Source organism: Physella acuta, unplaced genomic scaffold (genome assembly GCF_028476545.2).
Source record: "Physella acuta isolate Inbredline_101_S28 unplaced genomic scaffold, ASM2847654v3 ptg001686l, whole genome shotgun sequence".
Classification (NCBI taxonomy): domain Eukaryota; kingdom Metazoa; phylum Mollusca; class Gastropoda; family Physidae; genus Physella; species Physella acuta.
The window spans coordinates 55,695-67,844 of NW_026733199.1; the positions used below are offsets into that span (position 1 = coordinate 55,695).

The 12,150-nt window shown below is 36.7% G+C and overlaps 1 protein-coding gene across 4 annotated transcripts in view; it reads left to right on the plus strand.

Annotated features, from left to right (window-relative positions):
* The window catches only part of LOC131929842 (protein TANC2), a 46,602-nt gene that overhangs the window by 29,848 nt on the left and 4,604 nt on the right, over positions 1-12,150 (plus strand). For 3 of the 4 annotated variants that reach the window (XM_059286235.1, XM_059286237.1, XM_059286238.1), the window contains exons 7-16: positions 259-525; positions 1,157-1,371; positions 1,913-2,793; positions 3,464-3,484; positions 6,033-6,264; positions 6,725-6,961; positions 7,925-8,101; positions 10,286-10,358; positions 10,680-10,937; positions 11,660-11,835. In XM_059286235.1, coding sequence (XP_059142218.1) covers positions 259-525; positions 1,157-1,371; positions 1,913-2,793; positions 3,464-3,484; positions 6,033-6,264; positions 6,725-6,961; positions 7,925-8,101; positions 10,286-10,358; positions 10,680-10,937; positions 11,660-11,835 — 2,537 coding nt within the window. The remainder of the gene's footprint in view (positions 1-258; positions 526-1,156; positions 1,372-1,912; positions 2,794-3,463; positions 3,485-6,032; positions 6,265-6,724; positions 6,962-7,924; positions 8,102-10,285; positions 10,359-10,679; positions 10,938-11,659; positions 11,836-12,150) is intronic. The other variant, XM_059286236.1, reaches the window with a different exon arrangement.

A 12,150-nucleotide genomic window follows, 5' to 3' on the forward strand; every position in this document is an offset into this window, starting at 1 on the left:
CCTAATTTTATTTTTATAAAAAAATTGAGATTTGAATAACTTGAAAATAATATTTATTTTTGCTAATTTTATGGCTAGAAATTATATTATTATTAACATATTTGATACTTTATAGGCCCTACCTGTGTTACACCATATAATATTAAGAAATGATAAATTATGTTGATGTAAATTTCTTAATTAGAATAAATTAAAATATTAAATCTAAATTTATTAATGAGAGCAACTAAAAATGATGTAGATGTGAATTTCTTGCAGCCCGGTTTACCCCCATCAAGCCACCCCAACTACAGCTGAAGCCGCTTGTGTTTGAGGTGCCTCACCCTGAAGGGAAGCCGGTGTTTGTGGGGCGGGCCTGGTTGTTCAACGAACTGGAAACTGTGCTGTGTGGGGATGGTGGGGGTGTCTCCAAGCCAGGGGGTGTGGTCATCGTAGGTGGGCTGGGCACGGGTAAAACAGCCATCGTGGAGCAGCTGGTTGATCATAGCTGTTTTGGTGATGGGAACTCTGGTCTTGTCCCACCTAGTGAGTACACGAGATTTGTTTTGTTATGCTTAAATTAGTTACAGTTTTTATTAAACCTTATTATTTTTAAACCTACTATTCATTCTGGTTGTATGCTGGCTATTGTTTTTTTTAAGTACTGCTACCATTATTCTTACCATAGATTAAAATTACATTAAAAAAGACAAAATTAAATAAATGCTATCCCTGAGCCTATCTCAAACCCTAACTCTAACCCTACACTACAGTAACATTTGAAGAGAAAAAATACAGCTTCATACTTCTGTAATTTTCCACTAATTTTATTAGAAGAACAGCTTGTTTCTCAGTACTAAAATTATTTACATAAAATTAGAAAGAATTATTGGTCAGCTACTGCTAACAGAAGGTACATTTACATTGTCTTACTATTGTGTCTATTCAAAATCAAATAGCAGTTTTTTTTTAAAAGTCATTAATAACAAATCAAATCTACTCTATGGCCAGATATATAATTTGTTTACTTTTCCTTAAGATATATTAATTTAATTTGGCTGTAGCGTGTCTTAAAAATCCCATGCAAAATAATGCAAAGCCAAGTGGTTCTATTTCTATCAGATTTAATAATAAAAATGCATATTTCCTATTTAATTGACCAAATTATTTTGTCTAGGGCCACCCTCACAAGCTCACCAGAGCCGCACAGCCTCCAACTCTCAGCTGACAGACTACGCAGCTTTGAATGGCCTCGGCTTCCAGGTGGTGGCGTACCACCTGTGTCAAGCTGACAACAACTCCACCTGCATGGTCGCAGACATGGTGTCCAGCATCGCTGGTCAGCTAGCCCGGGCACCACAGCTGACCGCCTATAGAGATCTGTTACTGCAGGTAAACTTTGGTCTTAGAGCTTGAAAACATGAATAGATGTCAAGCATATTTTACTTAGTCTACCATTTGACTGCATGGTCGAATGGTAGAGCATTTGGCTGCAACCCAAAGGTCTTGAGTTCGGATCTTGGTTTAGACTTGTCACTGTAGGTCGTCCTTGAGTCCACTCAGCTCTGATGGGTACTTCACTTATATTAGGGAAAAGTAAAGTTGCTGGGCATATTTCTGACCACACCATCATTTCATATGCAGAGGTTAAAGAAAGATGAACTCGACTTCATCTGACCAAAAAATCGCTAGGTCTAAAGAAAAATGTTATATATTTTCAAAAATAACAAAGAACACTTTTCAGAAAATTTAACTGTTTTTACAAATTTTGTTACTATTTTTTTTTCAATCTTTTAAAGTTACATTTTGTATAATACAATTTCAAAATATGAAAATTTCAAACTTTTTATCAAATTATCTGGAAATCTGAAATTCATGATTTAAAAAAATAAAAATAATAAATTTTTAATTCTTTTGAATTGTGTAATTGCAGGAACCACAGCTTCAAAGTCTTCTGAGTATTCGTGACTGTATCCAGAATCCTTCCTTGTCTTTCCTGAAAGGTATTTTAGAACCACTGAGGATGCTAAAGAATGCTGGCAAGATCTTCTCCGACAGCTGCATTATTTTGATTGACTCGTTAAACGAGGCAGAATTCCACAAGCCCGACTACGGTGACACCATAGCCTCGTTTGTGTGTCGCCATGCCAACAAGTTCCCCTCCTGGCTGAAACTGGTGCTGACAGTGCAGACGGCCCTGCAGGAGATCACTTCCTCCCTGCCGTTCCACCGGGTGCTCCTGGATAAGCATGGCGACCAGTCGGAGAATGTATCCAAAGACATTGTGGATTACGTGGAGCACAGAATCTCAACAAGTTCCTCCATCCGCAGCAATATATCCATCAACGGCCGGCTGGATAAGGACATGCAGGGGAAGTTTTCCTCCCACATCCAGGGATTAAGTAAAGGAAGTTTTCTCTATGCAAAGCTCATTCTTGACCTTATAGAAGGAGGTCAGCTTGTTCCAAAATCTTCCAACTATAAAATTCTTCCCGTGAACTTGTCGGAGATTTTCCTTCTCCACTTCAACATTAGATTCTCCAGTGTGAGATCGTTTGAACGAGTTTCCACCATCCTGGGGGTCTGTTTAGCTGCCTTATACCCTTTGACCCTGGAGGATATTTTTCTTACCGTCAACTCAGGATACACCCAGAGGTACATCAGCTGGGAAGATTTTTGCCAAAGGATGAATGTGCTGGCAGGATTTCTGTACCGTCGTCATGACAACACGTACATGTTTTTTCACCCAGCTTTCAGGGAATGGTTGATCAGGAGAGATGAGACGGATTCCCCTAAATTTCTTTGTGATCTTCGGTAAGTTTATATTTAGATCTAACTTGAATTCTGTATGTTTGATATCTTTTTATTCAATTTTGTCACTCTTTGCATTCTTAATTGGCTGGCTATTTTCAGTGAAAAATGGTGTTGTCTCTTATTCTATTCCTAAATATTTACTTGCATTAATTACTGGAAAGATGTATTTATAAAGTTAAGATTAGTTTATTTTTGTTTAACCAAAAGTTTAAAATGTCAGGCATAAAATGTTAAACAGAAGTTATATGGGGCTTGTTTTAACTGGCCCAAAAAAATTTTAACTTTTGATAAGTGTACAACCCAGGAACTTAACAAAAAAATCAATAGTAGTCTCAATAAGACAAGTAGAGAGCAAAATAGTCACTGAAAATTTTGTAACTTAACCATTCCACTTACCACTGCAATAATGTAATTGCCAACAATTAGTAATTTACATAATAATAGTAGGCTACATACAATTTCAACAACAAAATTCAGTTGTTTGCTTTTGTTTGATTTTACTAAGTTAATTAGTTAATTATTATTTATAGCAGAAATTAATTTCTTTTATTAGTGGACTTCATTTACTGGAGTTTAGGATTTTCCATAAATCTGCACACGCCTTTTTGTTCCAATAACATTTCTCTTCCAAAATTTTGTTCTCACTCCTGAAACTGTTTTATTTATGCAGCAGTGCAGACTTTGATTACCGGTGAGTTTTGATTGGTATCCCACACTCCATAGCTCGTTAAGTTTTGATTTCCAATCCAGGCATTATTTTTTTTTTGTTGGCTGTTCAGTTGTTTTGTTAATTAATCAAATCAAGCTTGCACATCACATTTGCAGCATTACTTTTTGTTTAGCCCACTGACTTGATTTTAAGAATGCTAAAGAAAAGAGTAGGAATGCTTGATGATGCACTGTGATCAGACTTAGAAGCTTTACGTGAACTATGTTGTTATAAGAACCTGTTTACTACTTTCTTAATGTCGTGTACTGTGAAAAGTCTAGGCAAGCTGCAGTGTGCTGCAGTTAATTCTTGTTGTTTGATTAGTTTTATTTTTTCTTAGTCTAAAAGGATAATATTAAAAATTATTTTGTTTTTAATTTAATTTAATTTATTGTTTTGCACTGAAGTTATTCTATATTAATACAACTTATTCTAAATTATTTGTTTTGATTTTTTTTTTTTAAACACAATTTTGAATTACTGCAAATAATGAGTGTGCTGTATTAAAACTTATTTTGTTTTGTTTACTTTGTTTATAAATTCAATAACAAAAATAGACCACAGCATGTGAGGGATTCAAAATAATTCTGTAGATAAAGAGTGATTTTCCTTTTTTTCATCTAACATTTCAAATTGCATCACATGAGAGTTTTGTTTTTAAATTTAATTTGTTTCAATTTTTTTATTTTTTTTATTTAAAGATATTTACCAAAAATAAAAAAAATATAGGGCTTACTTCAGATTTATAAAATAGGATGTTGAGAAATTACAAAAAAAAAGTTTTTTGAAACCACATTACATAATCATTTGCAATGTTAAGGCAAATTATTTTGTTGTTTAATAAAATTAATAGTTTATGTCATAAATGTTTGTTTTTAATATTGTTTTTATTTATTTATTCAATTAATATTGTTAAAATTGTGTTGTGTTTTGACTTAAATTTACAAATTAATGATCATTGACGGTGACTTGTTATTTTCTACTACATAACCCCACTAGATGGGCTGAGATGACTTGTTATTTTCTACTACATAACCCCACTAGATGGGCTGAGATGACTTGTTATTTTCTACTACATAACCCCACTAGATGGGCTGAGATGACTTGTTATTTTCTACTACATAACCCCACTAGATGGGCTGAGATGACTTGTTATTTTCTACTACATAACCCCACTAGATGGGCTGAGATGACTTGTTATTTTCTACTACATAACCCCACTAGATGGGCTGAGATGACTTGTTATTTTCTACTACATAACCCCACTAGATGGGCTGAGATGACTTGTTATTTTCTACTACATAACCACACTAGATGGGCTGAGATGACTTGTTATTTTCTACTACATAACCCCACTAGATGGGCTGAGATGACTTGTTATTTTCTACTACATAACCCCACTAGATGGGCTGAGATGACTTGTTATTTTCTACTACATAACCCCACTAGATGGGCTGAGATGACTTGTTATTTTCTACTACATAACCCCACTAGATGGGCTGACATTGCCACCATTATGCACTCAACCACCACGCAGCATATGCTTCCTTTTTCACCAACACACATGTAAAGATTTCAGTTATATATTCTCACACATTGTTTCCTGAGCCTCTATAAATGTTAAAGCTGTTGCTGGAAAAATATTTGGGTTTTAGCTGTAGGGGCTGTTGGTTTTTTTAAATCTCAAATAGCTAATTTTAAAGGCTGGACTGAAATAGACGAAATTTTGTTTAATGTTCTCATCATTTGTTAGAATTCCAGGTAGACTGTAGGTGTGTTCTAACAAATTAGTTATTGCATTAGTTTTTTGTGTAGGGAAAAGAAGGTTCCATTATGTTTTTTTTATAAAGAATGATAAGATAACTTTAATAGAATACATTATGAATAAAACCAGCTGGCAAAGACAACTATAATGTCAGAAGAAAGAATTGTGAGCATAAAACTAGCCAGGGAAAGTAGGGTGCAAGAACTGTATGCATGCATGGGAATATCCTGACGACCCTAATATCTTCTCAAATAGTTTTTAATTTAATTATTTTTTTAATCCAAGAAGTCTTGTAACTAAGCAGAAACTTAGTTTGTGCTTTGATTCTGAACTGCTATGCATTGGGTTTTACTTTGGCTGACTACCTTTCTTTTTTGGCTGACTGGCTGTTTTTTCCATTTTCTGTACTTAAAAGATGTACAGAGATTGAAGTAATAACACCACAGAAAAAAATTTGAACATGAATGCAATATTTTTTTATAGCTACAAGATAAAACCAGTTGAAAAAAAATTTTATTTGAAATTTTGTGTAAAATATAAAAGCAATGCCCCAAGTGGCATTTTTTATGTTGTTGCCAGATTTTATTATTATGCAAAGGCATATAATTTTTTTAAATTAAATTTTACCTTTTTTTTTTTAGTTTCATGTAATTTTACCTTATGTATATCTATGATTTAAAAAATTTATATTCGCAATTTGAAGGAATCTTTTTTTTAGTTCCTCTGTTTTTTTTTATAAACTTGATTATATTTTTCTTTTTCTAGGAACGGCCATGCTCTCATGGCTTTCCGTCTGTCGAGAGTGTCAGCGCCGCTGCCCCCGGAGAAAACAATTGAGCTGGGCCACCACATCCTGAAGGCCCACATCTACAAGACCATCAGTCGCCAGCTGGGCTACTCGTCCAGAGACATGCAGGCCTACTGGATGTGTCTGAGCTCTAACAGCCTCAACACAGCCCTGGTCTCTCACAGGAACATCTTCTCACCCAATGTCAAGGTCAGTGGAATTTTTTTAAAATTTTAAATTTGGTAATCGGCAGAAATGTTGGGTGAGCAGGTGGTTGTTTTAGTGCCGGCACAAATAGGGTGGGTGTGTTTTGGGGGGGGGGGAGTTTTGGTGCCAACCCAGTATGTGAGAGTACAGGGTAAGGGGAGGGAGTTTTGGTGCCAACTCAGTATGTGAGAGTACAGGGGGGGGGGGGAAATTCATGTTACTATCTCTGGAATCATCAGACTGCTCTGTGATATCGCAAATTATTCAATCAACCAATCCAGTGAAAATTGAACTTTAGAATTTGTTATCACATTTAGGCAAATGTCCTTTTGGGTGTTTTTTTGCATTCTCGCAAACATCCTTTCCAAAAACGTTCAATGGCAGATAACGTTTGGGCATCTTCACTCAAGATAAAAATGTTTTTGTCCAATCGCTCTATAAATTTTCCAATGTTTTTGTCCAGGTGAGCCGACTGATCCTCCTCTCTGGAGCCAACCCCAACACCCGCACGGAGTACCTCAACAACGCCCCTCTCCTGTGTGTGGCTGCCAGAGAAGGATTCGCAGACATGGTGGCGCTGCTGATGGAGTTTAACGCCGACCCTAACGCCACCTCTGACACCTCCATGACACCACTGTGTCACGCGGCCGCAGCAGGACACCGTGACGTCATGAGAATGCTGTGTTTGAGAAATGCAAGGGTGAGTAAAATAAATCTGTATCACATTTTTTAGTTTATCCACATATAGATGGCAGCTTTAAAAGCTCTCCAGTACTGATTGATTGTGTCAGTTTTACAATTCTCTCTGCCATGTGAATCAATCTACCAGTTATTACTGTTTCTTTCAAATCATATCCCTCCATGTCTGTTTTTAGAACATGTGTTGCAAGTGTTATTCATATTGATCATAAAAGCAAATTAAATATTCAGGTTATTAATTATTAATTAAATTAAAAAATATTCTTCCTGGTCTAATTCAATATTTTTCTGTGGGGGATAAAAAACAATGTTTACATTTTTTCCAAAAATGTTAATTGAAAATCTCCTGCAGTTTGCTGTGAATGTGACTTTAAATAATACAGAACAGGTAGCTTGCAATGCGAACAATTGTTTTTATATTGCTGAATTAATACTTTAATCTTAGAGCAATTGTAACTAGAATTCAGAACAGGTAGTTTAATCTGAGAATAGTTGTATTTATATTGCTGGATTAATACTTTAATCTTAGAGCAATTATAATTGTAATTCAGAACAGGTAGTTTAATCTGAGAACAATTATAATTCCTGTTGAAATGAAAATATGTATGTCTCAAAACTATGGGAATTTGTATAAAAATATGGATTCTTGTATATAAGAGTTGTAAAAAATACCCATAGGATGATGTATAGACTATAGAGCTATGGGATTCTGTATAAAAATATATGAATTTTGTATACAACTATGGGATATCATTTTAAATTATTTGATTATTTTAAAATATGGGATGTTTAAATTCTGGGATGTTGTATAAAATTACGGGACATCATTTAAAACTATGGGGTGATGTTGTAAATGATAGGATGTGGTTTGAATTAGGTTTGTTATCGTTAAACAATGGCATGTTGTTGAAAACCATCAGCTGTTGCATGAATACTTAACAAAACTGTCTTCTGGCTATTTCAGCTGTCTGCGCAGGACAACCAAGGCCAGTGTGCTGCCATACATGCTGTCATCCACGGTCAGCTGGACGCACTTGTTTTCTTGCTGCAGAGCAACTGGGCAGTGGTGACTGGCGAGCCAACCAAAGATGAGGCCGTCACCCAGAGCTTTGTGGCAGCTGCAGCCACTGGCAATAGACAGGTGAGTTCAGGCAGACATTTACAGGTGGGTTCAGGTAGACATTTACAGGTGGGTTCAGGTAGACATTTACAGGTGGGTTTAGGTGGACATTTACAGGTGGGTTTAGGTGGACATTTACAGGTGGGTTCAGGTAGACATTTACAGGTGAGTTCAGGTGGACATTTACAGGTGGGTTCAGGCAGACATTTACAGGTGGGTTCAGGTAGACATTTACAGGTGGGTTTAGGTGGACATTTACAGGTGGGTTCAGGTGGACATTTACAGGTGGGTTCAGGTAGACATTTACAGGTGAGTTCAGGTGGACATTTACAGGTGGGTTCAGGTAGACAGGTGGGTTCAGGTAGACATTTACAGGTGGGTTCAGGTGGACATTTACAGGTGGGTTCAGGTGGAGATTTACAGGTGGGTTCAGGTGGACATTTACAGGTGGGTTCAGGTAGACAGGTGGGTTCAGGTGGACATTTACAGGTGAGTTCAGGTGGACATTTACAGGTGGGTTCAGGCAGACATTTACAGGTGGGTTCAGGTGGACATTTACAGGTGAGTTCAGGTGGACATTTACAGGTGGGTTCAGGCAGACAGGTGGGTTCAGGTAGACATTTACAGGTGGGTTCAGGTGGACATTTACAGGTGGGTTCAGGTGGACATTTACAGGTGGGTTCAGGTGGACATTTACAGGTGGGTTCAGGTGGACATTTACAGGTGGGTTCAGGTAGAAAGGTGAGTTCAGGTGGACATTTACAGGTGGGTTCAGGTAGACATTTACAGGTGGGTTCAGGTGGACATTTACAGGTGGGTTCAGGTGGACATTTACAGGTGAGTTCAGGCAGACATTTACAGGTGGGTTCAGGTAGACATTTACAGGTGGGTTCAGGTGGACATTTACAGGTGGGTTCAGGTGGACATTTACAGGTGGGTTCAGGTGGACATTTACAGGTGGGTTCAGGTAGACAGGTGGGTTCAGGTAGACATTTACAGGTGGGTTCAGGCAGACATTTACAGGTGGGTTCAGGCAGACATTTACAGGTGGGTTTAGGTGGACATTTACAGGTGGGTTCAGGTGGACATTTACAGGTGGGTTTAGGTAGAAATTTACAGGTGGGTTTAGGTAGAAAGGTGGGTTCAGGTGGACATTTACAGGTGGGTTTAGGTGGACATTTACAGGTGGGTACCTGCAGACATTTACAGGTGGGTTTAGGTAGACATTTACAGGTGGGTTCAGGTGGACATTTACAGGTGGGTTTAGGTAGAAATTTACAGGTGAGTTCAGGTAGACATTTACAGGTGGGTTCAGGTGGACATTTACAGGTGGGTTCAGGTAGACATTTACAGGTGGGTTCAGGTGGACATTTACAGGTGGGTTCAGGCAGACATTTACAGGTGGGTTCAGGTAGACATTTACAGGTGGGTTCAGGTGGACATTTACAGGTGGGTTCAGGTAGACATTTACAGGTGGGTTCAGGTGGACATTTACAGGTGGGTTTAGGTAGAAATTTACAGGTGGGTTTAGGTAGAAAGGTGGGTTCAGGTGGACATTTACAGGTGGGTTCAGGTGGACAGGTGGGTTTAGGTGGACATTTACAGGTGGGTACCTGCAGACATTTACAGGTGGGTTTAGGTAGACATTTACAGGTGGGTTCAGGTGGACATTTACAGGTGGGTTTAGGTAGAAATTTACAGGTGAGTTCAGGTGGACATTTACAGGTGGGTTCAGGTGGACATTTACAGGTGGGTTCAGGTGGACATTTACAGGTGGGTTCAGGCTTTTTGTGAAGCTGATAGGGGATAATGTAAACAATGTTTTAAAAGCATGACATTATTTATGGATGATATTCTTTATCAGAATAATGAACTATTTAACACATTAATCAAGTTCTGCAGAAAACAAGTATATAACAAATAAAATGTTTACATAGCTGATTAATGAAACAATTACAAGCCAAATTAGATAAATTAACAGTTATGTTAAAACTGTTAGCAAAATTTGTAAACTAAATATTTTAGTTAATTAAAACAAATATTAAAAACATGAAATTTTTTTAGTGGTAATAAGAGTTGGGAGTATAGAAATTTATTATATTTTTGTCTGATACACCCTATCTTGATTCATGCAGCAAGAGGTATAGCTGTACCTAATTAGCTTAAATTAATCTCAAGGCCTAATTGCTTTATTGCTATTTTCAGATCCTGGAGTACCTACACCAAGCTTACAGTGCTTCTAGACTTAATTTAGTTGACTCCCTGCAGCAAGAAACTGGTAAACATTTTCTTTATGATCTGCTGTAATTATTTTTAAAAAAAAATACTAACAGTAAAAGTGACACTTCTATGTAAATCCTGAAATGCTGTGTGTATTATGTTATTTTTGATGATGAATATTTTACCTTTAAGAAATATTAGGATTATTGTTAATGTGAAACAATAAATAAGTGAACACAATTTTTTAGTAAAGTAATTTATTTATATCATTACAAAATTTTAAGTTACAACATTTTTAAAGAGTCATTTTTTGTTTATATTATTAAAAATCTTAAAAATCTTATTTAAAAAGTCACATGATCAAATTTTTTGCCCCCAGCGATGACAGCTGCATGCCTGTTTGGCAGGAAGGAGGCTGTACACTTTCTGCTGGAGTGTGGCGCCGACGTGACAATCTCCAACAGCAAGTCTTTCACTCCGCTCCTGTGTGCCGCCAAGTCAGGGAGGTGGGAAATCTGTGATATGCTCCTGGCTAATGGCGCTGACCTGACCACACCAGACAAATATGGCCGCACGCCGCTGATGATTGCTTCAGGGGAGGGGCATGTGAGGGTGGTGAACTTGTTGTTGGATAAAGGTTAGTCTTAGAACATGTTAGGGTTAACTTGTTGTTGGATAAAGGTTAGTCTTAGAACATGTTAGGGTTGACTTGTTGTTGGATAAAGGTTAGTCTTAGAACATGTTAGGGTTAACTTGTTGTTGGATAAAGGTTAGTCTTAGAACATGTTAGGGTGAACTTGTAAAATCAATTAATGTCTTACACCATGTACAGAAGACTAACTTATTTTTGGCCTAGTGTGTTTAGATTAATTTTTTTTAAATTATTAAATACTGGATACTTTTGCGTTTTAATTAAGTTAAAAAAAAATTCTAGATAATAAAATAAAAATTACAAAAGCAATGGAACAGAAATATAAACATAATGAACGTTAGACTAGGAAGTGTTTTCTTTTAAAAAGTTTTTTTATAACCCCATTTGCCTAAATAATCTATTTTCTACTTTCCAATTTCCACATATTTCTACTCTCCAACTTATACTCTCCAACTTATACTCTCCAACTTATACTCTCCAAAATTTTACTCTCCAAAATTTTACTCTCCAACTTATACTCTCCAACTTATACTCTCCAACTTATACTCTACAACTTCTACTCTACAACTTCTACTCTACAACTTATACTCTCCAACTTACATTCTCCAACTTATACTCTCCGACTTATACTCTCCAATTTATACTCTCCGACTTATACTCTCCAATTTATACTCTCCGACTTATACTCTCCAACTTATACTCTTCAGGTGCCTGCCAGAAAAGTACAGACAAAGAAGGCCTGACAGCACTGTGCTGGGCGTGTCTACGTGGTCATATGCCAGTTGTTGAGTCACTGGTCAAGCACGGGTCAGACATTCATCATACGGACAACAGTGGACGCAGCCCTTTACACCTCGCAGCCTTCTACGGGGATGCTAATATTGTAAGAATGTGTGTCTATGTGATAGTTGTTTAAATATTGTAAGAACATGGGTCTATGTGATGGTTGTTTGAATATTGTATGATGTTTGTTATGTGATGGTTGTTTTAAAATTATAAAGAAATTAGCAACATTAAATTATTTAAACATCGTAAACATTGCTAAAAATAGAGAATAAGGTTTATAATATAAACTTTAGTGATCTAGACCTTTAAGCGTATTTTACTGTTTGTTGAGATGTCTTGTGTGATTGTTCCCTAGGTTCAGTTCCTGATAGACCATGGAACATCTATAGAACACATATTTTACTGTTTGTTG